The 23,700-nt window shown below is 55.8% G+C and overlaps 3 protein-coding genes across 3 annotated transcripts in view; all 3 read right to left on the bottom strand.

The window, feature by feature from the left end:
- Nucleotides 1–23,487, bottom strand: part of LOC101529047 (2-acylglycerol O-acyltransferase 3-like) — a 43,223-nt gene extending 19,736 nt beyond the window's left edge. Inside the window, exons 1-3 of the mRNA XM_058680485.1 lie at nt 23,404–23,487; nt 18,336–18,462; nt 18,028–18,135 (exon numbers count right to left, since the gene is read on the bottom strand). Of these exons, the coding sequence (XP_058536468.1) occupies nt 18,028–18,135; nt 18,336–18,462; nt 23,404–23,487 (319 nt within the window). The remainder of the gene's footprint in view (nt 1–18,027; nt 18,136–18,335; nt 18,463–23,403) is intronic.
- LOC101528320 (2-acylglycerol O-acyltransferase 3-like) lies at nt 1,504–6,609 on the bottom strand. The gene is made up of 6 exons (XM_058681015.1): nt 6,594–6,609; nt 5,569–5,584; nt 3,241–3,605; nt 2,834–3,008; nt 2,107–2,309; nt 1,504–2,017 (listed from the first exon to the last, which is right to left on the bottom strand). The coding sequence occupies exons 1-6, from the start codon at nt 6,607–6,609 to the stop codon at nt 1,863–1,865; spliced, it is 930 nt and encodes a 309-aa protein (XP_058536998.1). The 3' UTR covers nt 1,504–1,862.
- Nucleotides 6,678–9,315, bottom strand: LOC101528061 (2-acylglycerol O-acyltransferase 3-like). The gene is made up of 7 exons (XM_012927484.2): nt 9,105–9,315; nt 8,862–8,969; nt 8,711–8,781; nt 8,274–8,478; nt 7,859–8,033; nt 7,174–7,376; nt 6,678–7,085 (listed from the first exon to the last, which is right to left on the bottom strand). The coding sequence occupies exons 1-7, from the start codon at nt 9,229–9,231 to the stop codon at nt 6,931–6,933; spliced, it is 1,044 nt and encodes a 347-aa protein (XP_012782938.2). The 5' UTR covers nt 9,232–9,315; the 3' UTR covers nt 6,678–6,930.
- Nucleotides 23,488–23,700: the final 213 nt, after the last annotated feature.

Below are 23,700 nucleotides of genomic sequence, written 5' to 3'. Positions count from 1 at the left end.
CACTAGGCCATGGCGCCAGGCCCATGGGGCAGTTTTCTAAGAACACACTGGGGGGGTCTCACCTCACAGGATGGGATACACAAGGCTGACCCCGGATGTGCCAGCTCCAGCCTTTCTGGGATTAAAGTGGAGAAGCCTGGGCTCCCAGACATCCTGGACGGGCATGGATGGGCAGCAGACTGCTTCATGGTCTTGGGAAGATGCAGGGGTTACAGGGTTTCCTGGGGGCTCAGCAACCCTGAGGAACAGCATGTTTAGAATGCCTGGAATCCACCAGTTACGCCCTCTGGGAGCAACAACATGGCTATGCCCCCGCAGGTGGTCATGTTCACTGCTCTGGTGCCAGCCTGAAAAATCCCTTCTGATCTTGGAATCACAAACACAGGGGTCTGGGTTTAACCTCCAGCAGGTGAGAGGGAACAGCCCAAGACCAGCAAGTCATCGGCTTCTAGGAATCTTGTCTGTAGGGAAGAACCCCAAGAGCTTGTTCTAAGAGAATCACCTCAGCCAATACCCCCATGGGAAACAGAGGGTGCACGCCCCAGCCATGCCTGAAACAATTTGGGGGGAGGGTTCCCCCAACTACTCTGCAGCTTCATGCACTCAGCACTAGGCCCCAGTACCCTCCAGATGGAGTTGAAGTCATGGCAATGTGCCCAGTGCCTCTACATCTGTCAATTGGTCCCCCGGGAGACAGTATTGGCTTGTGTGTGCACTTTGAAGAGGTGGGGACTGGGCAGAAGTGCTGGAGTCAACCAGCGGGTTTTAAAGAGACCCTGCCAGAGACCAGCTCCAGCTGAGTTCAGAGCCTGTGAAAGATGTATGGAGTCAGTGAAAGGAAGAGAGAGAAAGAGAAGTGATGGACCACCACAATTCGATGATCATAATGGACAACTCAATAAACTGCCACAAGTTTTTGTGAAAACATTTTTTAAGAAGATTTATTTTGTTTTTATTGAAAAGTCAGATATATACAGAGAGGAGAAAAGACAGGGAGGAAAATCTTCTTCCTGTTGATTCACTCCTCAAGTGGCTGCAACAGCTAGAGCTGTGCCAATCCAAAGCCAGGAGCTTCTTATTGGTTCCCACATGGGTGCATAGTCCCAAGACTTTGGGCCATCCTTGACTGCTTTTCTGGACCACAAGCAAGGAGCTGGATGGGAAGTGGGGCCGCTGGGATTAGACCCATCATCCATATGAGATCCTGGCGTGTACAAGGTGAGGACTTAGCCACTAGGCTGCTGTGCCGGGACCTTGTGAAAGCTTTTTAATTTGACCCAGGTCCTGCGGCACAGTCCTCTCATCCCAGTGGGAGAATCAGGGTCCTGAGCCCCAATTCTGGGTGACAACTCTGCAGCACGACAGGACAGGACAGGACAGGACAGGATTGGACAGGAGGGTTGGGTATGACCCTGAGCCTGGCCGTGCTCTCGTCCACCACAATCTTTATTGGATAGAGCAGGGCAGGAGATGGGAGGGTGGAGGTGGGGCTCAGTTATCAGTTCAGGTGTTACAGAAATTGACCACCAGAGACTCGTTAGCCACTTGTGGAAAGGAAGTAGCTTTTATTAACTCCAGAGGATAGGAGCCTGGGCACTGGATGGACATTGAGCGTCCCTTCGTCTCCATCTTACAGAGCAATGGTGTGAGAAGCAAACACACAGCAGTTAACTTTGACGATATAAATCCTGAATGTCCTGAACTGTTAACAACCAGCAGGTTTTATGCCCTTTCTTCCCAGGATTTTTATGTTTTCCTGACATTGATGTTCCCATGAAAACTAGTTTCCTGCAATGGCACCACTCTGTCCTGCATGTGAATTTGATTTTTGCCCATATGCCATTGGTTTCCATGTCATAGGCCTAGCGGAAGTTGAGGTGGGTGGAGGCAGAGATGCCACAGCTTTCCTTGTGCTCCTCAAACAGTCGCTCCAGGGCCTCCATGTAGAGCCTGTGGTAGTGGTCAACCTGTTCCTCAGTGGGTGCACTGAGCTGGGGCACGTGGATGGGGGCGCCCACTGAGGGGAAGGAGACACAGGTGAGCTGGAGGCTGCCATGCTGTTTCTATTGCCCATGGCTGCTCCCTCCTCTACAGGTGGGCACTCACCCACAGTGGTGATGGGCCTGGGATGTGGCAGCAGACCCCAGGAGTTGGGCAAGAAGATACTTCGGCCCCAGAAAACACATGGAGAAAAACCGATAATCCTCTTGTGGACCACCTGGCAGAGGTTCAGCCAGGAGCCTTCCGGAAAAGTCTTAGTATTGAAAACATCATTCTCTCCAAAGGAGTATGTGGGCACCAGAGAGGCCCTGCAGAGAGAAGGGTCGCATTCATATCTGTCCCCTCAACAGGCATGTTAAGAGTTGCATGAGCTCCCCAGCTCTCCTGATGCCACTACCCAGGCCTTAGGAAACTCATGACTATTTGAGTATAGACTTCAGGAAGGACGCCCGACCTGTGTTAAGTCATGCATGTGAAGTAGGCTTTCCACATGCATCTTCTCATTCAGTGTTTGCCCCTACAGCCTTGGGGCAAGGTAGGCCCAATCTTGGGTCAGGAAAGGTCAAATCTATGACTTTGTGAAAACAGGGTCAGAGAACCCTGGGCGTCTGCACCAGTAGGCATTATTCTTATTAATGGCCCTGCCATGGTTAAGGAACTCAGAGACTGGGAAGTCAGCAGCTCATGGACTGGGAATACAGTTGGGCTGGCAAGAAGCATCAGGTACTGGGTACAGGAATCAGCTTTGGGAACCGACAATGCCACCTGCAGGCACTTAGTGGAGTGGACATGGAGAGGACAGCCCAACATCCATACCTGCACGTCCACTCACCCGTGTCTCAGCGCCAGGCGTACAAAGCCTTTGCGATTCAGGAGTTTGAGGAAGTGCTGCCCCGGGGAGGTAGACAAAAGTTCCTGGCCTCCCCCGATGACGATGACCACTGCCTGGCCCAGCTGAGGTTGTGACAGGACAAAGTCCAGGCTGTGACGGCTCACAGGTCGCAGTCCTGTGCCATGTGAGGGAAGGAGTGGTCAACACTACTTCTATCCCTGCTACCTATGAATTAGCACAAATAACGACAGCCCTACATTTTGTGCTTTTCGAATCACTCCTCCCCACATCTGAGTCCAGTCCTGATTATGCCATGTTCAGGTCTGCTCTGTCTCTGGATGGGGGCAAAAGCTAGTTGTGGGGATGGGGCCAGGGGTTGCTTCCCCCCCATTCCTTATGAGACCCACCAGCAGCTAGAAGGTAGTCACGGAAGACTGGAAGGTAGAAGAATTCAACGAGCGTGGTTATCCAGGGCTGCAGCCCTGGGAAGCGGCGGGAGAAATCATTGCACTCTGACATGAAATTACAGACCATTCCCATGCACATGATCCCGTGGGGGTGGGATCCCAGCACGTAGTTCTGGTTGGGGGGCAGCTCTGCCGTCTTCACCAGCTTGGCGCGGTTAGGCAGGAGGAGAGAGGCACAAGAACAGGACACAGCTGGAGGTGCTGGCCTATGCCCAGCAGACCTCAGAGCTTGGGGTCCTGGGATGGGCTCAGGATGCACCCCTCCACCCCCTGCCCCTCTGTGACCTCGGGCAGCAGGGCTCAGGCTGCAGGACAAGCAAGCGTGAGCAGGTGAGGGGAAGGAGGGGGAAGGTGAAATAACCATCTCTGGATTGGTAATTATCACCTTGATAGGAAAATAATCCCTTTGGTGTTTCCATATCGACCAGTTCTTTAGCCTTTTCCACCGCCTTCCTCCTATGGCAGAGTTTAGGGTGGCATAGTCCCATAAGCAGCCTCCCATCTCTCCCCACCTGGAGCCCTGCCTGAGCTCACCTTGGCTGGGGGTGTCCCGGTCCAGGTAGAGCCACATCAGATAGAGAACAGTGAGAGGCCAGAGCTGTGTGAAGAGGAAGAGGAAGAGGAGAAGGCAAGAGAAAGGGCCTGGGGAAAGGTCAGAAGGAAGAATTAATTCCTCCAGGGACCCAGGCCTTCAGCCAAGCCACTCCCCTCCTCCACCTGCAAGAAACCTCTGGAAGTGGCATCTCTTCAGTCCTATCACCCTCCCTTGACCTAGAGTCTGGCCAGCAGCCCAGCTTTCTTCCTGTAGTCCCTTCCCATGAAGCAACCCTCCTCTCCCCTCCTCTCACCTAGAATTATCACAGCCAACACATAGTGGAGGGTGCCCAGTGCTTCCAGCCACTGCTTCTGCCTGGTCTTGGTGGGACGGGAGGGCGGGGGTGCCGTGGGGCCGTTCATCTCAGCAGCTCTCTCAACCTGCAGGGTCAGGCAAGGTCGCAGGTGTTCCTTCTGCCAGTTTACAGTGTATGGCTGGAGAGCTGCCTGTGTCTGGAGCCCGAGTCCTCAGGTGCTTCTGCAACGGATCTTGAACTGATCCTGGGTCTGTCACTCTGGGCTGGTCCCTGGGAGGAGCTGTGCCAGGGTTAGTGTGTGCAGGGGAGGGGCAGCCCTGGGTGCACAAGCTATTAGCAAGGACTGGATAAGCAGCTAGACAGCCTGCAATGGTTTCCCAGGCTATGCCAGTTACCAAGACATTATCCCAATGTCTCTCTGGAAATTTCAGGGCTCCTTGCTGGCTCTGGTGTGCCCACCCTACTGTTCCCACCCTGCACACAGACACACAAAACATTGCCCCAGGATGGCAGTCCTTCTGCAGGTGTACAGGAGTCCTTGTTATCCCCTGGTCTGTGTCCACCACAAGCGTGGCAGCGAGAGCAATCAGTGTGGATGAGGTTTTCCATGCACAGGTTGGGCGGTCTCAAAGGGGTGAGATGGACACAGCCTGCTCGAAGTGGGGGGCCCCCAGCCTTTCTGGGATTAGGAGGAGTGGCCTGAGCCTCCAGACACTTTCGCTGAGCATAGGTGAGCAGCAAGAGGCCCAGGAGACCTTGAGACAGTGGCAGTTATATAGGGCTTTCTGTACTCTCAGCTCACCTTGGGTACCAGCATGTTTCATCACAATTGGAAGGTGCCAGGGAGGCCCTGGGGGAGCAGGGTTAAGCCTGAGCCCTCACTGCTCCTCACAGCCACTCCCTCAGTGAGATTCTAAAGAGTTCCCTTCTGACTGTGAAATTGCAAAACACAGGGCTCTGGGTTTAGCGGCCATTAGGTCCAGGAGAACAGTCCATGACCAGGAAGTCATGGGCTGCTTGGGATATTGTCAGAGCAGCTTAGGGGCCATTAGGCCTGGGCTTGAGACCAAAGTCAAGAGGATACAGGAGGGTGGACCATGGACCAGGGGTTCCTCCAGCTATGGGTCCATGGGAGGAGGGGGAGGGTGTCATCCTGGTGCCCAGGGTGATGGATCCAGCAGGACAGTCAGGGCCGACAGTGGCGGGGAGGAATTGCATGGCAGGAGACCAGAGAAGTTCAAGGCCTCCGTGCAGAGTCCCCGGACTCTAAGTCTCCAGATGGAGGAAGCCCAATCGCAGGTCCCTGATTGACTCAACTTGGCCAATCCTCCCTCGGTGGGGAGCAGAGGGTGCATGCCCCAGCCATCCCTAAGAGAGTCCTTGGAAAGGGTGTCTCTACTCTCCTCTGAAGCCTCACCCACACAGCACCACATCTGCAAAACCCACAAAGGAAACGGTCACAGAAATGTCCCGTGTATCAGTGCCTTGGTCACTCAACCCCCAGGCAAGCAGTATCGGCAGCTGAGTGCACCTTGAAGAGGTGTGGCTTGGGGAAGAGGTGCGTCAACTGGAGGTGGTGGCTGCTTAAAGGGACACGCTGCCCATTCCAGGGATTTCTGTGATCCTAGTGGATAGAGTTGCCATCTGTCACTCTGCATGAGTTACATCCACAGCTTGAGCTGACAGAGGTGCCATGCCCTTGACCTGCAGCACCGTGAGCTAAATCAACCTCCTTCCTTCACTAATTGCTGAGGTCAGGAGTCAGAACCAAAGCACTCTCAGGGGCTGGAGTGGCAGTGCAGGAGACTAATCCTACACTTTCAGCATAAGCATTCCATATGGGTGCTGGTTCAAGCCCTGGCTGTTTCACTTCTGGCAGTTTCCTGCTAATGCTCTAGAAATGCAGCAGAAGACCTAAGAATTTGAGCCTTGCACCTGAGACCCAAAAGAAGGTCAACCTAGCTCTGGCTTCTGCAGTCATTAGTGGAGAAAAGCAGCAGATGAAAGATCTCTGTCTTTCCCTCTCTGTCTGTACTTGACTATCAAGAAAAAACAAAGTAAGTAAATGTGTGTGTGTATACACACACACAAAATCTAATACCATGAGTGTCTCCCTCCCATCCTTAGTGCCACCCTATACTGAGGACCACAGTGACAGATGTGGGAGCCTTTCCCTGGCTCATACCCTGAGCCCATCTCTGTCCTAAGCACCTTTGGACTGCATTCATGGAATTCCAGAGCAGCCTGGGAGGTTGAGCTGAGTGATGGGCTGCCTTGCTCCCATCTGGTCCGCCAGCACCAGAAACTCACAGAAGATGGATGGGTGCAGGAGCAAGCACTGTGCTGTGCTCTGTATGCCCTGGGTCTAGGCTCCTCCCCTCCCTGCCTCCTACTGGGCACTGACCAGGCTTGGCTCCTGCTGCAGGGGTCCCCAAGACTCACCCTGCTCCTCCTCCATCCTACTCACCTTTTCAAGGCCTGCCACTCATAACCTCCCACCCTGCTACATTCTGACCCCAAAGGGCATCTGGCTAAGCAGTTTCTTTATTCACAGCAGCAGAGGGAGAGATTGTCCCAGGTCTTGTGACACAGTCCTCTCCCCCAGGGGAAAAATCGGGACCTGAGCCCCAAACCCAGGGTACAACTCTGCAGCACGACAGGACAGGACAAAGGCGTTTGGTGGGGTGCTGTGCCTGGACATGTCAATTTCATCACAACCTTTATTGGAGAACAGAGTAGGGAAAGAGCTAGTAGGTTCCATGGAATGTTGAGGGCAGGCCTAGCAGAAGGTGAGGTGGGTGGAGGCGGAGATGCCACAGCTTTCCTTGTGCTCCTCAAACAGTCGCTCCAGGGCCTCCACGTAGAGCCTGTGGTAGTGGTCAACCTGCTCCTCAGTGGGTGTGTTGAACTGGGGTACAGGGATGGGGGCGCCCACTGCAAGGGAGGGAGACACAGGTGAGCGCAAGATTGCCACTGTCCGTACCTCCCATGGCTGCTCCCTGCTCTACAGGTGTACACTCACCCACAGTAGTGATGGGCCTGGCAAGGGGCAGCAGACCCCAGGAGTTGGGCAAGAAGATACTTCGGCCCCAAAAGATGCATGGCGATATTCTAGTGAGCCTCTTGCAGATGAACTGTATCTGGTACTGCCAGGAGCCTTCAGCGAAAGTCATGCATTTGAAGATATCATTCTCCCCAAAGGAGTACACAGGCACTAGGGATGCCCTGCAGAGACAAATGTCATGGGCAGAACCTGGACTGACCCCCATAATGGGCACTGGAGTTGTGGGCACTGCACATCCCTCCCCACCTCAACTGATGCCACTTCCCAGGTCAACTGATGCCATTCTATGTCTGCATAGAATGTTCTGGAAGGAAGTCTCACCTGTGTTGAGAAAGGCCTGTGCAATGGCCTCTCCACATTGCCTTCACACTCAGTGTTTGCACCTGCAGCCTTGGGGCAAGGCAGGCCCAGCCTTGCGGAGAGTGAAAGGTCAAGCCCCAGGGCTGTCTCTTTGTGGGCTTGGGAAGAGAATCCAGGACTGCTAGGACAGGGGACTTCCTTGTGTCAGTTTGGGCTCCACCTTTCTACAGGGAGGGGCTGACAGGCACACCCAGGTGCAGGCATAGTGTTTTCCTACAGGGACCTGGACAGCCAGAGTGGGGGGCGGGGAACGGCCCAGCATTGGAAGCTGTTCCCCACTCACCCGTGCCTCAGTGCCAAGCGAACGAAGCCTTTGCGATTCAGGAGTTCCAGGCAGTTTCGCCCTGGGGCTGCATAGAGAGCCTCCTGGGCACCGCCAGGCACGATGGCTACTGCCAGGCCCAGTTGGGGCTGAGATAGGATGAAGTCCAGGCTGGCACGGGTCACGGGTCGTAATCCTGTGTCATGAGCAGTTGTGGGGGGGTAGTTACTACTCCCTGGTAGGCTCCCTGTATCCTCCCCTCACCCTTTAGCAGGGGAAAGCGGAGCCCAAGTCTGCATTGCACATCTCCTGCCCATTGTAGAGCTGGTCCAGTGTTCAGGTCAGATCCCTGTGTTCTCAGTAAGGATGGGGAGGTCTTATTGTGTGAGAACACTGGATCGGGGACTGCTTCCTCCTGTTCAAGCATGAGGTTTACCTTGGCTCATGACGTATTCCCGGAACCCAGGAACATAGAAGAAGCAAGACATCATGGCTATCCAGAGCTTAATTCCCGGGAAGTGCTTGGAGAAGTTGTTTGTTTCAGAGACAAAATTACATAGGAGCCCATAGCTCATGATTCCATGAGGGTGGACCACTAGCAGGTACTTCCTGTCAGGGGGCAGCTCTGCCGTCTTCACCAGCTTGACAGGGATAAGCAAGAGGAGAGGAGGAAGCACAGAGGACAGGTCACTGCTGGAGGTGCTGCCCTGTGCCCCTACACACCGCAGAGCTCAGAGATGGGATGGGCTCAGGGTCCACCCCTCCACCCCCTGCACTTCTGTGTCCTTGGGTAGCAGGGCTCAGGCTGCAGGGAAGGGAAGGGAGGAGAGGGGCCTGGGGGAGGAGGTGACTCTGGGAAGGGTAACCCATCACCTTAATAGGGAAATAATCTCTTTGATGTTTCCACATCGACCAGCTCCTTAGACAGTTCCACCGCCTTCCCCCTGTGAACAGAGATCCGGGTGGCAGAATGCCCGAGACAACACCTCCCTGTCTCCCTACCTGGAACTCTGCCTGAGCTCACCTTGGCTGGGGGTGTTCCGGTCCAGGTAGAGCCACGTCAGGTAGAGAACTGACAGAAACCAGAGCCGTGTGAAGAAGAGGGAGATGAGAAGGAGAATGGAGCAAGGGACTGGGGAAAGTGAGAAAGAAAAATGAGTGTCTTGGGGTCCCAGTTCTTGGACCTATTTGCCTCCCTCTCCACCTTCACAGGACCCCTGACAGCGGCACGTCCTATTCCCAGGAGCACAGCCAGGCTGCCTCTCACCTGAGCACAGCAAGAACACATGATGGAAGGCACTCAGGTCTTCCAGCCACTGCTTCAGCAGGGTTTTCCTGGGGTGGGAGGCTGGAGGTTCCACAGAGTCATCCATCCCAGCAGCTCCCTCTACCATCAGGGCAACAGGTGGTATCACAGGTGCCTCTTCTAGTGGTAGGTGGGGAGCTGCCTGGCTGGAACCCCAGAGTCTCCAGGTACCTCTGAGACAGATCTTGAATTGATCCTGGGTCTGTCAGTGTGGGCTGGTCCCTGGGAGGAGCTGGCCCAGGGGAGGGGTGTGCAGGGGGAGGGGCAGCACCTGGGTGCCCCGGGGATTATGCAGGGAGGGGACAGAGGCTGCTTAGCCCTCCCATGGGGCCCCAGGCACTGTTGGGCCATTGCGGTTAGCCCTCGGAAACTGGGCTGTGGAGGAGCTTACGTGTTGAGCTCTTTGCAGGTGTCTGGGAATGTTGGGGCTCCCTGGGCAGCCAGTGCAGGCCTGGGCAGCCAATGCGGGCTATGGATACAGGCAGCCCCACCCCTTGCACAGGACCTCTTGCTGCCACAGCCTCTCCCAGCCTGCAGTGATGCACTCAGTGTGATTCAGTCCCAGAGGGGCCTTGTGAAGGGTGAGAGGGGCCTCTCCCAGGGGAGGACGTGGTGCTGGGGCTGCAGAAACCTTGGGAGCTCCTCAGTGCTCCCATGGCTCTGTGGGTACCCAGGGTACCCTCCTGGTTCTGCTGCCCAGCACCACTGCCTGCACTGGAGTAGAACAGCCAAGCTCGAATGACCTGGGCTCTTTTGGCTGGCAGCAGTGACCAGGACAGAGTTCAGGGCTGGGATAGTTGCTGGAGGCAGGCGACAGCTGGGGGAAGGGGAACTGAGGGAGGAGTACCCGGTCGGGGGGCGGTGGGAGAAGGCCGTGTCCAGATACACAGCCCAGAACCCTGAGGCAGCCCAGAACAGGTGGTGTGTGGGGTCCTGGGTCTGAGGAGCTGAGGGGCAGCCCTGGCCTTGGCTTAGGAAAGGTGACCTGGGGGATACCAGCTGGGCATGGGAAGGAGAGGAGGAGGGTCCTTGCTGGAGGCATGGGGCCCAGGCATTTCACCTCTTCACCGTGCATCCTCAAGCAGGAGCGAGAGGGTTCAGCCCTACACAGAATGTGATCTGAAGACACAGTGGGGTAAAGCCAGCTTGGCAACAGGAGCAGGTACAGCGTGGAGGCCTCAGGCCCCACCCATCAAGCTCTGAATGTGGAGTAAAGAGGAGGTACCAGAAGGTGCTACTGGGAACAGGGGCTGCGTGCCCCACCTGCCTCTGAGACTGTGCTGGGGGAGGGGTCCCAGGTCTCCTTGGAAGCCCCACCCACCTGGGACAGTGTTCCCATCCTCACCAGGCCTGGGAATCAGTCATGGAAATGTTCGCAGGTGGCAGAGCTGTGACCCAGAGTGTGTCCCTGTCCTCACATCGTGAGGACCCAGCCTGGTCTGGGAAGGTAATGATCAAGGTCACCAGCCAGGCTAGAGGAGTGGTGGGAGGAAGCACTCAACACCCAGGAGGTGCAGCCGTGTGAACTCCTGGGCTCATCTGCATCTCCAGGCAGCCTGAACCAGCTGTTCCTGGGAGCTGCAGCTGGGTTCCCTGGAGACGCCAGCAATGCCCCCTTCCCCTAAGAGGGAGAGGGACAATAGCCTGCTGACTGGAAGTCATCTGACCACCATGAGGCATCAGCCCACAGCTTCCCTCTCTAGGTCTCAGGAAGGGACAGGTGGTGGTGGGCAGCTCTAGTGGGTCTCAGGCAAGAGAGGAGACTGTGCCCACTCACTTCATCTTCACTTTCCTAGAGCTCTTTCCAATTCTCCCATTCCCTGTAATGGGAAAGACTGGGTTCCAGGGTCCTCAAGCCCTGGGAAGGTGAGACAGGGCTCAGGGCAGGTCACAGGTGGGGCTGGCCCTGTCCACCCATTGCACCCCTCAGAGTGGCCTGGAGCCTAGGGTTGGGCCTAGGAGCTTTAGCAGTAGGGAAAGGAGCAGAGATAAAACCCAGAGGCTGCCACACAGGGCCTCTGGGGCACCTCCTACAGGGCAGGGAAGGAGGAGGCGCCATGGGGCCCCCTAGTTAGGATGCCTTATGACTCCAGGCCTGGTGGATGCCAACATAAATCCTGCTGGCAGCATCTCCCAAGGGCACCATAAACGGAAAGCTGTATATGAGGCTGCCAAGTCCTGAAAGGGAAACCCGGAACTCCAAGCTGAAACGTTCTCTGTTCCCTAGAAGTTCTTGGGTAGCTTTAGTTTTGTTAGAGGATGTCAGTTCCACCTGCTAAGCTCTGGATGATTCTTCATCTGCTCTCAAGCAGCTTCATTGAACTGACTGCCACAAAACATCTTCTGGTGGCAGCTGCAATGTCGCACAGCAGAGCGCCTGGATTGCAGAGCTGGGTCCAGCTCCAGCTCTAATTCCTGCTAATGACGACCAAGGCGGGCAGTGGTGAAGGTTCAAGTAGCCAGGTCTCTGCCTGGCTCTGGCCCCAAGCTGGTGGTTACAGACATTTAGTAGGAGAAAAGGAGGTGGAGAACAGCAAATGGGAGAGTTCTCTGTGTCACTCTCTTTGTTTCTCAAATAAATAAGGTCTTAAAAAAAAAATCTTTTGTTCTACACACATAGAAAGTATACATGTTGGAAAAAGAAGTTATACACAATTAAGTCAGGTTGTGTTTATTTGTGTCAAAAAAAAAAAAAAAAAGGTGTGATGTTTTTGGAAGTAGAGGGATCTGGATTGGTGCTGTAGAGTGGCAGTGAAGCCACTACCAGTAGCACCAGCATCCCTGATTGGATCCTGATTTGATCCAGCTACTCTACTTCCCTTCCAGCTTTCTACTTATGACCTGGGAAAACAATGGAGGATAGCCCAAATCCTTGGACCCCTACAACCATTCAGACAATCTGAAAGAAGCTCCTGGCTCCTGGCTTCAGGGTGTTCTAATTCTAGCCATTGCAGCTACTTGGGGAGGGAACCATCTAATGGAAGATCTCGCTCTCTCTCCTTTTTCTCTCTCTCACCCACCCCACTAGCCCATCAATCCACCTTGTCTGTAAGCAAGTAAATGAACAAATCTACAAAAATCATAAAATAATGTTTATCCACAATGTCTCAGCACATTAAAAATAATCGATAAATTATTGATATTTTCAATGATCAAAACAAGATGATCGTTAAAAGGCCTTCTCATACATTTTATTTTATCTCATGGGCACAGGGTTGAGGAGAGAGATAGAGAGATAGTTTCCACACATCTGTCACCTTCTCCCTGCTAGAGAACAGGGAGTGGTCATCAGGAGCCTGAGCTACGTGTTGAGGGCAGGGTCTCTGATATGGGATGTGGGGGTCTCAGCTATGATGCTGCACACTCAACCCCTAGAAGGAGCTGGGAAGCAACGATTTTCTCACCTGCGTCCAATGGGTGGGAACTCTGAGATGGGTGCTGATGGCAGAAACCAGGTCCCAGCCAAAGCCACCTGGGCTCACAGGTGGCTTCTCTGTACCAGCAATGGCCAGCATGCCCAGCAGCACACAGTGGGCATGGGGCTGTGCCACCACTGCATGGAAGGGGGTAGCTGAATGTCCAGACACTGGGCAAGGCTATCTCTGTGTCATCCCTCACTGTTTCCGGGGGAAGCCACCTGTCTTAACGAAGTCGTGCAGCCTGAACATGAGCAGGCATGAGGACAAGTGTTCCCGGAAAGAAGGGCCTGACCTGCCCTCCACGCACCTTTCTGTTTCCTGCCAGGATCTCCCAACCTTGTGTTTCTGCATGAAGCACTGCCCCCACACCCCCAGCCCTGCCCACTCCCTCCCTAGCCCTGGCCAGTTTCCAGCTGGCTTCACAACCCCAGAATACTTCTCCATGGGAGCTTGTCTTGGCCTCAAGGTCAACTCTGTGTACTCCACCACCAGGTCTTTTGGCTTGTCCAGCGAGTCCCTAAGCCCACACAGGCACCAGTCCCTGATCTGACCTCCTCCACCATCCTACTTTCTGCCGTGGTCTACTCCCCTCACACCTGCCCGCATCCACAGCTTCCACAAAGACTGGCTCCCTCCTAGTCCTGCTCCTCTGTCCACTCACCTCCCGGATGAACTTGTCCAGTTGGGAGCCTGAATGGGCCTCAAGGTCAACTCTGCTCCCTCCTCCACCATGTTCTCCTGGCTTCTCTCTCCCTCTTGGACTACCTGCCTTCTGAACTCCACCCCAAACTAAGGACAGGCCCAGCCCCACTCCCACACCCCGCCCCTGTGGACATGGACCTCACACAGAGGCATGATGGGAAGGGAATTCCCTTCCACACTCTCCCAATCCTCACCTGGCCCCCTCCACTCCCAGGGAGGAGGGCAGGGCTGGAGGGCATCTAACCCATCCCCAGCTCACAGCTTCCCCCTGAACTCTGCCCCTTGGGCAAGAACCCAGAGCTTAGGTACAAAGCAGAGAAGCTTTGGGGATAACCCTGGGAGGCGGGAGCCCTGCCTCCACATGGCAGGGCCACCTGGACAGGATCAGCAGCCATGCTGCAGGTTCAAGAACTCCAACAGCCCAGCCTTTGGGGCAAGTAACCAGCAAGAATATGCAGTGTCTGCTCTGTGACCATCCTTGCTCCCATAACAGGAAAAACATGGGAAGGACTGGGAGCAAATTTAGTCCCCAGTGGGCTCCAGCCCAGACGTCTGGGCTCCCCTGTCCCCACCTTAGAAGGACAAGGAGTCTCCCACAGAAGAGTCCAGCAGGTGCACAGACAGAACCAGGTATGGGACTGACTCTGGCTGGTGTGTGAGATTCCTTCTTCCCAGCTCTGAGAACTTGGACTAATCAGCTGCTCTAGTCCTGCCCAGCTCCCTGCCTGTAGCAAGTCTGGGTGAAGCAGGCATGACCCCCCAGGACTGGGTTGCTGTCACCCACCTGGGAGACCTGGGTTGAGTTTCCAGGCTGTCGTGGGGGCCAAGGCTCCCTGAAGCCTTCATGGGTCTTTGGGGGTGACCCAGAGGGTGGGAGTGCCCCATATCTCTGTCTCAGTCTCAGTGCCTCTCAAACAGAGAGCAAGGATATTTCCACAAAGAAAACCAAAGACTGCCATCAGGCCAAGCAGCTCTGAGCTGCCCAGGGGCCTCCCAGGGACCAGATCCCAGACTGGGACCCCAAGGGTAAGGCGTGTGAGCTGGTGCAACTCTCCCATCCCTGTCACTTCTGGAGGAATGGACCCTAATGTCCCATTTCTATTCCACACTACCCCCATCCGGTTTGCCAACAGTCAGTTGCAAGGACAGGGCAGGAGGAGGTCACCCTTGCTCGCTCTCCTGGCGTCCCCACCCCAGGCCCAGGAGAAGCCCCTGCAGCCTCCCTTGCCAGTATGGGGGATTTCACACCCCCAGGCCAAGAGGGGGAAGGGACATGATTCCAAGGGCAATCTCTAGTGACCACAACGCACTGCCCCAGGTGTGACCCAGGAGTTGGCAGGGCTGGAGTCGGCTCCCGGGATGAGGGAGCATTCTGGCCTGGACACTGCACAGAGAGGCTCCAGGAGCACCTTGGGGTGTTCCCACCAGTTCTTCCTCCCCAGTCCTGGAGCAGTTCTATGCCAAGGAGCAAGGGGTGCCACCGGAGTCAGACAATGCTGAGCTGAGCTTCCCATATGGTTTGGATCCCCTTAAACACCATGTGTGGGCATCAGTCCCCAAGGTGGCAGCACTGCATGGAGTGAGTGTGGAGAGCTGAGAACCAGGCCCTGTGCCAGGAGCTAAGGAATTTAGAAGGGGCTGTGGGACCCAAACTCTTGTCTCTGGTCCTGAGGTGGTTTTTCTTTTTAATGGCTATTGATACATATTGAAAATCACAGTTACAGAGAAAGTGAGAGCTCTTCCATTTGCTGAATCATTATCCCAGATGATTGCACCAGGCAGGGCCAGCTAAGCCTAGCAGTCACGACATCCATCCAAGTCTCCCATGTCCATGCAAGGAACCAAACACTTGGGGCATTTGCCGCTGCTTTCCCAGACCACTTCCAGATGTGTGATCCAGGTCGTGATGGGACTCAATCCCCGACTCTTCATGAAGGTGTGAGCAGAACCTGAGCTGACACAAGAGCCATGACCTTGAACCTGCAACGGGATTTCTCCAAGAGCCTGTGCCAGGTGCTGTCAGAGAGAGAGCAAAGCTGATGAGACAGATCTGCAACCATTATTCTCTCCCATCTGAACAAGTAACCCAGGAGTGATGACAGCAGCAGGAGTGTAGGAGTGTCCCCTGGCTCTTGGCCTGAGCCCTTACTCTGTGCTAAGGCTTCCAGTCTTCATTCACTGAATCTCCACAGTAACCTAGGAAGTTGGGCCCACAGCTGGGCTAACAGGAGCTCTTCATGCTGGCAAAATATCTGCCCTACAGTCATCTAGTCTACCAGCCTCAGACTTCACAAAGGAAGGGCAGGTGAAGGAGAAAGCACAGCACTCAGCTCTGTTCATGCCCTGCGCTCCTCCCATCCCTGATTCCAACTGGGCCTCTTAGCAAGTTCAGCTCCTGCCCCAGGAGTCAATATACCCCATTCTGATTCCCCATCAATCTTGTTCACTTTTCAAGGCCCCAAAGTTAGCAGTCTCCCTCCCACTCTGTGCTGACCCATGAGGGCACCTGGCTAAATAGATAGAAGCTGAAAAACAGATTTTCCCAATTTGTGGCACAGTCCTCTATCCCTGGCAGGCTAACCAGGGTCTTGAGCCCCAATCCAGGGGAGCAACTATGCGCAATAGAATAATGCAGGTCATTCGGTGGGGTGTTGTGTCTGGCTGTACTCCTGCCAACAGAGTATGTGGCAGAGCAGGAGATGGGTGTCCAGGGCTCCATGCAAAGGTGAGACCTAACGGAAGGTGAGGTGGGTGGAGGCGGGGACACCACAGCTTTCCTTGTGCTCCTCAAACAGTCGCTCCAGGGCCTCCATGTAGAGCCTGTGGTAGTGGTCAACCTGTTCCTCAGTGGGTACACCAAGCTGGGGCACGTGGATGGGGGCGCCCACTGCAAGGGAGGGAAACACAGGTGAGTCCGAGGCTGCGCTATCCATGTTGTCTCCCCATGGCCACTCCCTGCCATGTAGGTAGGCACATACCCACGGTGGTGATGGGCGTGGAAAGGGGCAGTAGGCCCCAGGAGTTGGGCAAAAAGACACTCCGGCCCCAGAAGACGCAGGGCGGAAAACCAACAATTTTCTTGAAAATGACTTGGAACACATACTGCCAAGAGCCTTTGGCGAAAGTCATACTTTTGAAGGTGTCATTCTCCCCAAATGAGTACATGGGCACCAGGGACGCCCTGCAGAAAGAAAAGTCATGCCCAACTCATGTGTATACCACACAATGGTCATCTGAGGAACTGCATATCATTCCCCAAGTTTCCTGATGTCACAACCAAGGCCTTTGGAAGCTCCCTACAAGGTCTACACAGAATGCAATGGAAGAACACCTCACCTGTGTTGAGAAATGCCTGTGCAGCGGGCTTTCCACCTGCACCTTCTCACTCAGGGTTTGCACCTGCAGCCCTGGGGCAAGGCCAGCACAGCCTTGTGTTCAGGGAAAGGTCAAATGCAAGGGTTTGCTTTTGAGGCAGAGTCAGAAAGAGAACCCAGAGTTTCTCGTCCCACAGGCCTTGTTCTAATAAGTGGTCCTGCTTGCTGAGAGTGGAGGGAGCCTGGGACTTTGGCACCACACAGGGCAGACACCAGAACCTGAGGGGCTGACAGGTGCTTCCAGGTGTGGACTGTGACATCTAGTTCTGGACACTCCAACATCACCTGCAGGCATTCAGAGGGGTGGACACACAGAGCACAGCCCAGCGTGGAGTCTCAAATCCACTCACCCATGCCTCAGTGCCAGGCGAACAAAGCCTTTGTGTCTCTTGAGTGCAAGGCAGTGTTGTCCTGGAGCCGTGTACAGGGATTCCTGGGCACCCCCGGTGACAATGACCACCGCCTGGCCAGGCTGGAGCTGAGACAGGACAAAGTCCAGGCTGTGACGGCTCACGGGTCGCAGTCCTGTGGCATGAGTAGGTGGGGAGCAGTCAGCAGTGCACCTGGGGTTCCTAGTCTTTCACCCAACCCTTTAGCACAGATGGGGCGGCCCCCCTCTCTCTCCTCCCAATCCCCTCCTCCATCACCCCTCCCCTGCTCCTGCAGAGTGGACTCAGTGTTCAAGACAGGTGTCCTGGTCTCCTCTGCCTCAGGAGTTTCGAATTCCTGGAGAGGAGCACTCAGGCCAGGGGCCCTTCCCATCATTCATTGTGCGACTCACCAGCAGTCATGATGTAGTCCCGGAAGACAGGAAGGTAGAAGAGGCCGGCCAGGGTGGCTAGCCAGGGTTGTATTCCTGGGTAGTGCTGGGAGAAGTTGTTGCTCTCAGAGAAGAAATTACAGAAGACTCCAGTGCACATGATCCCATGGGGGTGAGATCCCAGCACATAGTTCTTGTTGGGGGGCAGTTCTGCTGTCTTCACCAGCTTTGCACAGTTGGGCAGGAGGAGAGAAGGAAGGCATAGAGGACAGGACACAGCTGGAGGTGCTGCCCTCTTCTCCAGCAGACCTAAGAGCTCAGTGTTCTGGGATGGTCCTAGGGTCCACCTCTCCACCCCTTCCCCTCTGTATCCTTGGGCAGCAGGGCTCAGGCTGCAGGACAGGAAAGAGTGAGCAGGTGCAGGGGTGGGGATGGGACAAGAAAGAAGAGGTGACTCTGGGGTGGGTAACCATCACCTTGATAGGAAAATAATCCCTCTGATGTTTCCAGATCATCCAGGTCCTTGTCCATACAACCCGCCTTCCTCCTGTGGGTGGAGATCCTGGTAGCCGATTGCCTTAGACAGCCTCCCCATCCCTCCTCCCACCTTGAACCCTGTCTGAGCTCACCTTGGCTGGGGGTGTCCCGGTCCACGTAGAGCCACATCAGGTAGAGGACAGTCAGAGACCAGAGCCGCGTGAAGAGAAGGAGGAAGAGGAGAATGGAGGCGCAAGGGCCTGGGGTAAGAGAGCAAGAAACATGTGTCCCCAGAATTGAGTATCTCAGCCCACTTCTCCTCGTAGCATCTGGCTGGAGCATCTCCTTTGGCCTTGTCCCTGTCCCTTGGTCCAGGTGTTCCAGTTACCACATAGCCATATTCCTACAGTCCCTTCTCCCTGGGCTGTCCCCAAGCACCCTAGCCTCCCCCTCCTCTCACCTAGAAATAGGAAACTGAGCACATAGTGGAGGGCGCCCAGTGCTTCCAGCCACTGCTTCTGCGGGGTCTTGGTCTGGCAGGAGGGCAGAGTTGCTGTGGCAACTTTCATCTCAGCAGCTTCCTCTTCCTGGAGGGTCAGGTCAGGCTGGGTCTCAGGTCCCTGTGTTAGTGTCCAGCATGTGTCTGAGGAGCTGCCTTGATGGAATTTGAGTCTCCAGGCTTTTCTGAGTTTGATTTTGAACTGATCCTAGATCTGTCAGTCTGGTCAGCCCCTGTGGGAAGCAAGCCTGAGGTGGGGGTGTGCAGGGAGATGGGCGGTACCTGGGTTCCAGCAACCATGCAGGGAGGGGACATGCAGCTGGTCAACCCGCCCACAGTCTCCAGGTGCAGGCGAGTGGCAAGGGTCAACTGGAGACTGCAATGAATGGGACGTTGAGTGCTGTTCTCTCTGTGGTTTTTTAAGGAGCCGCTGCAGGTCTCAGGCTCCTAGGACACAGAGAGGACTCTCTCCTCTATCTGGCCCCCTCTCTTCTGCAAAAGGGACTACTTGGGGCATGATGTCTGCCATGTGCCTAGGTTAGAACCACGTGCTCATGGAAGTAACGCTTTATCACACCTTCACTCCTTGAGCTGCTAAAGAAATCATTCCCCATGGAGCTTGGGTTTTGCGTCCACCTGTGCCAGCTGTACCCTGCTGCTCTGGGGTGGCTACCTACCTGCCAGTAAAACAGCACAACCAGGAGCCACTCCCACAGCTCAGAGCTGGAGGTCCGTGCTCCACAGGACCCTCAAGTCAGCAACGGGCAGCTGAGGAAGCCCCAGTGGTCACGGACCATGCTCAGCTGGTACTCAGGGCTCCCATACCCAGCCCTGCCCTGCCCACTGTGTCCCAGAGCAGCTGGAGGCTCTAGCTCTCCTGGAAGGAAAAGATGGAAATCAAGGATGCCCTGGGGGATCCCAGGGATCTGCCCAGTCAGCTCAGGTGCACCCTGACACAGCTTCCCTTTACCCCTGCTCCAACAACGACTCACCTATCCCTTCTGAGAGTGGACCTGCTGGCTCAGGGCTCCGTGTTCAGCCTCGCTCAACCAGCACAAGCCCTTGACGGCCCTAGGCTTGCACAGCAGACAGGCAGCTGGGTTTTGAAGGGAAGAGCAAGGAGGACACTGTGCAGGTAGTGCTGGGACCAGAAGTTGTTTCCTGGCCCCATCCATGTGGGAGGAGGGCGAGGCTCTCACCCGTGCCCATGAGCAGAGGTGGAGGTGGAGGTGGTGAGATGGGATCAGCAGGCAGCATGGGCAGGTGGGAGAACCCCCAGGCCTCTGGGCAGGTGTAGCCCCAGGCCGGGCCCAGGTGAGAGAAACTCCAGGCCAGAGGTCTAGCCCACCTGGTTCCTGTGGGGACAGCAGCAGAAGAGGTAGTTCCGGGAGGATGCCACTGAGCTAAGGGTGCCCACCCCTGCCGTTCTGAGACTGTGCCTGGGGAATGGGAATGCAGAGGGGCAGGGACATTCTTCCATTTATCTCCCCTGGATTTAGGGTGTCTAGACTCCAAGGATACCGACGCTGACAAGTAACACAGGACAGCTCTACAGAGGGGCTGCAGGAGGCCGCCAACTTGGAGAGGGGCCTTATACAGCTCTGAGCCCTAGAAATAACCAGGTGCTTGAGCAAGATGTGGGATCTGAACTTTTTCAGGGACAGGGCTGGACCTCAGGGCTCAGAGTGGACCTGATCCAGCAGGGCTCCAGGCAGGCCCAGACAGGGCCAGGGTCCACTCAGGCACAACTGCCCAGAAGTAGCCCTGTGGCCCAGCACCTGCAGAGGGGAGAGTTTCCTGAGGGCAGTCAGACCTCCTGGGGTCTGAGCTGGGGGAGGCTGTGATGGGCAGGGCATCCAGGCCAGGCTCGAGATGTTGCAGCCCCCAAGGAAGGGCCAAGATGGTGGGGGACAGGACAGGTCTGCACCATGGCCTCCTCAGCCTGTGGGCGCCCTCCCCAGGCCAGGGGGAGGCACTCCTTCAGCAAAGCCTGACACCCTAGCTGGTGCTTCAGTCACCAGAGTGATTCTTTCAGGTCATCTGTGAGCAGGAAACATCAGGTGGACGCTGCTGGGTGCGTGGCTGTGACACCCAAATGTGGTACCCAGCACTGTGGGTCTGCAGGAGCCGATGCAAGCTAGCTTCCTCAGCCCAGGCCAGACTGCACAGGCCCAGGGCACACCCTTCTGCCCTGTCCAGAGACCTTGCCAAGAGACACTTTCTCCAATCCACCTTCCCAGACAGGTGGACAAGCCTGTTGGAGTCTGAAGAAGCTTCCTATAGCGCACAGAGGAGAGCTCAATGCAGGGAGCTCTGTGGCCAGGTTGGGAGAGAGCATAGGGTGCAGGGTCTAAACCCTAGAGTGAGGCAGGGGGACCCCAGGGCTGGAAGAATACCTGCTCCTCTGTTCTCAAGCTGCCTAATGCCCCCAGCCCCTACCTCACACAAAGAGAAAGCACATGGCCCAGGGGACTATGGGCTGAGGGCAGTGTCCCATGTCCTGGGCCAATGGGGAGCTCTCTGACATTCATAGACCTGCACACTGGCCTGAAGAGCCACACAACAGCCACTGGGGGCTGAACAGGAGGAGCCACAAATGCCAGGTGGGCTAAGCTGACTCAGGGCCCCACTCACCTGACTCCCCCAGACCAGCAATCCCTGGGTGCACACTCACAGAGTTGTGGACCTGGGGCTAGCCCAAGCACCACACCCCTAATGCCCAGGTCTCTGAGGACCATATGTTCCCTCTGCATCCACAGGCAGCCTGAACCAGCTGCTCCTGAGTGCCACTGCTGCTGGGTTCCCTGGAGACGCCAACAATGCCCCCTTCGCCTAAGGGGGAGAGGGAGAGCAGCCTGCTGACTGGAAGTCTCCTGAAAACCATGAAGTGTCAACCCACAGCTTCCCACCCTGGGACTTAGGAAAGGGCAGATGTGTGGGGCAGAGAGCTCTAGGGGGGCCCAGGGAAGGGGGGAGACTGTGCCCTGCCCACTCACCCCATCTTTGCTTCTCTAGAGCTCCTTCCTAATCTCCCACTCCCTGCGATGGTTATGTCTATGGGAGTGGAGGACACAGACCGGGTTCCAGGATCCTCAAGCCCTTGGGCAGGTGAGACGGTCCAAGGCAAGTCATGGGTAGGCCTTGTTCCTTTCCTGCCAGCCCAGCAGCCTCCAGCCAGGCCCCTGGGAAGCTCAGGTGCACTCTGGGTGGGCCCTGTACAGGGGAGTTCAGGCTCCTCCCTGGACCAGCCCCAGTCCCAGGAGCAGGCTCCCTACCCCACCCTGGGTCCCCGTCTGGAAGGATAGCTCTGGGCAGAAGGGGCATTGGGAGTCTATGTCTACACCCTACTGGCATTGCCCTTCATGGGGGCTGCCTGGAGCCTAGGCTGGGGCCAGGGAGCTGGAAAGGGAGAAAGAGGAGCCGAGAGCAGAGGGTCAGAGACAAAGAGGCCATGGCACAAAGCACTTCCAAAGGAGAGGGAGAAACACCAGGTCTAGAATGAATGGAACAGCCTGGGCTGTCAGGGGTGGGGGAGGCAGAGGGCAGATATGCCATAGAGACCCCCCAAATAGGACCTCAGAGGAGAAGCCCTGGACAGAAAGTTTCAACTTCCTGCTATGCAGGGGTGCTGACGCAGAGGGAGCTCTAGGGTGTAGGGAGCTCCAAGGGGTAGGGAGCCCAGCAAGAAGGATGAGGAAACCTGCAGATGCCCAGGGTGGGACTTGCCAGACAGACCTGGCACAAGCTGTTGCCTTGGAGGAGGGCACACCCTGGCGATGCAGAGGGGGCAGCTGTTGACTTAGTCCTTGTCTCCTCCCCCAGCACCTCTGTGCTCAGTCCGGGAGCCCTCACACCCTAGAAGTGTCAAAGGGTGAGCCTGGGACTCGACTGGGCATTGGGCTGCTGCTGGCCCAGGTACCCAGCATTTGCAGCGACCAACTGACCGGCAGGCACAGGCCTTTACTGAGTAGGGGGACGTTCTAGAACTTCATTAGGAAATTAGGTATCACACTAAGAGAACTGTGCACTTACCTGGGAGGCAGTTCAGTATTCCTCACCACCAAATCCTGCCCAGGCCGAACAACACTGTAGGTGGTCCCCACTTTCCTCTAAAGAGATTCTTCTCTGCACAGGGCCAAGTGGCCTACCCAGACCAATAGCCCTGGAGTGGTACAGACAGAACTTTCTGTACGCCCAGCACACCCTTCTTCCCGAAGTCAGTGGAGAACAGAAGAAAGCTAGAGATGGAGCTGCACCCTGCTCCCCTCTGAGCCCCTGCCACTCTGCACTCAGCTCTTCCCCGACATGCGTGCCTGCTTTATCATGGGTATTGCTCAGCTCGCTCAGTTCATTCTTCTTGGCTGAGATGCCATCAGCTGACCTGCCAGGTGTATTCTGTCCATTAAAAGATGCCACCTCGCTTCCTCCAGACTGTATGCCTGAGCACTCCCTCTCAGCTGAGGCGAAGTGTTCATTTGTTCTTATGACGCCCTTCCCCCATTGAGCCTGACTGCTCTGCTCACCCCTCCTCTCTATCTCACACCCCGATTCTTCCTTTCTCAAAGACAAGAACCAACTCCTTCCCCGCCAGCAGCCATCTCTGCTGGTAACACTTGGGTGATACACATTGGGTGGTAAGGGGCGGAGTCGGGGTGTCTGCCCGCAAATGCAGACCCCTCTAGCTCTGCTCTGCCACCAATGATCAGTCAGGACAAGCCTTGGGAATGAACTTTGCAAGGGGCCAAGCCGTAGGGAGTCTCAACGGTGCACCTGCTGGAGGTGTCTTTCAGCGTTGGATGTTGGATGACGGTCAATGCCACCTGTTGCCTTTCCTCTCTGCTGCCGCTGATTTACTTATCTGGATTTTTTATCTGGGAGAGCCCAGGGTTCCTTGGCTCCCTCCTCCCTGGGCCAGCTGACTTTCCTGTCAGCTAGTGCCGGTGCCGTTGGTCCCTGTCATTTCTCAGCAGTGCCTTTCCACGCACACGGCTCCTCCACAGGTAGCCCTGAGTTTCCATCGCTGCCCTACTATGGCCAGCAGCCTCCAGGGTTTCCGGTCACCATGGACAGATACCTTGCCACTTCGGCTTCTCAGCATTCTCTCCTCTTCCATCGTGGTCCTCCCTGGGGCTCTCCAGCTGGAAGACCAAGGTAAATTCTTTGCTGAGCCCCTTCTCTCTCCTGAGCCAGTGATCGACCTGTCCATCCGGGCACTTCCCCAATTCTTGACTCTCCAGTGGACAGGGTTGTGGGAACGGGTGCGCCCAGTGGTCACTTTCTCTCTCTCTCTCTTTCTCTCTCTCTCTGATACCTGCATGGGACTGAC

This window comes from Ochotona princeps, chromosome 24, assembly GCF_030435755.1.
Source record: "Ochotona princeps isolate mOchPri1 chromosome 24, mOchPri1.hap1, whole genome shotgun sequence".
Lineage (NCBI taxonomy): Eukaryota > Metazoa > Chordata > Mammalia > Lagomorpha > Ochotonidae > Ochotona > Ochotona princeps.
This window is presented reverse-complemented; position numbering and strand designations above follow the sequence as displayed.